This window comes from Emiliania huxleyi (genome assembly GCF_000372725.1).
Source record: "Emiliania huxleyi CCMP1516 unplaced genomic scaffold EMIHUscaffold_34, whole genome shotgun sequence".
In the NCBI taxonomy this organism is placed as follows: domain Eukaryota; phylum Haptophyta; order Isochrysidales; family Noelaerhabdaceae; genus Emiliania; species Emiliania huxleyi.
In genome coordinates, this window is record NW_005199443.1 from 146,014 (window position 1) to 147,177 (window position 1,164).

A 1,164-nucleotide genomic window follows, 5' to 3' on the forward strand; every position below is an offset into this window, starting at 1 on the left:
AAGTGCGCTCTCCTCCTTTCTAGCGATGAGGCTCGCAGGACCGCTACCAACACTCGACCCTCTCGCCGAGCGTCGTAGACTCTTGCGAGCGTCGAGGTACACTCTGAATTTCTCGCGATGTCTCGAGACACAGCTCGCACGACGCCTCGCAATATCGTCCAACCCGCAAGCTCGGCTTGGGACATTCGACAGCGAGTCCCACAAGGCGCCACTCACAAGGCGCCACTCACTCGCGCCCGCTGGGTAAGCACCTGCGGCGCGCTCACTCCACACGCATGAGCCGGTAGACACAGTGGCCGAGCCCTCCGAACTCGACCACGGCGCCCTCCGGGACGACGGTCGGCGCCGGCTTGGGGCCGTCGGCCGGTCGGCGCGGTCGACCCGGCACCCGCACGCCATTCACTGTGATGCCGTGCAGCGAGCACCTGTCCTCCGCATGGAAGCCGCCGTCGGCGATCTCCACATCCCAGTAGGCTCCCACGCGTAGCTCCGCGTGGGAGCGGCTGATGGTCGACGTCCAGTTCCACGGCACGCCCTCGATGCGGACCCCGCGGCCGACGGCGACGGGCGAGCCGTCCATCGGGATCCCGATCCGCGACGGGGCGCCCTCGCACTTGCTTTCGCGAACCAGTACCAAGAGCCCTCGCAAGGCCCGGGCCAATCGGCGAGCATCCGGGTGCCACGCGTCGTGCGTCAGGGCGAGCTGGATACTCTGCCGCGCCTGGGTGTGCTGCCCACGCCTCATCTCCTCGTAAGCACGCCCCATGACAGCAGCAGCGAGTACGTTCCCGCGGTTTGGGCGGGGCTGCCAATCGACACCCGCACCCTCGGCCGGCTCAGCCGAGGGGAGCCCGGCCTGCGCGTCCTCGGCCGGCGCGTCCTCCGCCACCTCCATGTCGATGTCGGCTGCCGCGGCGCTGTCAGCCTGGTCGAGCTGCACGTTCACCACCTCCGCGTCCGCACCCTCGGCCGGCTCAGCCGAGGGGAGTCCGTCCGGCGCGGCCTCCGCCACCTCCATGTCCATCGCGTCGGGGCTTGCGGTGCTGCCACCAGTCGGCTCCTGCGGCGGCTTGGTTTGGCTCGAGGGCGCCGCCTCCGAGCCCCCCGCCTCTTCCTGGCACACAGCCGCGATAACCGCTCTGGCCTTGACTGCAGTCTTGCGCG

General features: G+C 69.5%; 1 protein-coding gene across 1 annotated transcript in view; it reads right to left on the reverse strand.

Annotated features, from left to right (window-relative positions):
* Positions 1-262: 262 nt before the first annotated feature.
* EMIHUDRAFT_207950 (hypothetical protein) overlaps positions 263-1,164 on the reverse strand; it is a gene marked incomplete at both ends in the record, with an annotated part of 5,164 nt that continues 4,262 nt past the window's right edge. Inside the window, one exon of the mRNA XM_005773296.1 lies at positions 263-1,114. Coding sequence (XP_005773353.1) covers positions 263-1,114 — 852 coding nt within the window. The remainder of the gene's footprint in view (positions 1,115-1,164) is intronic.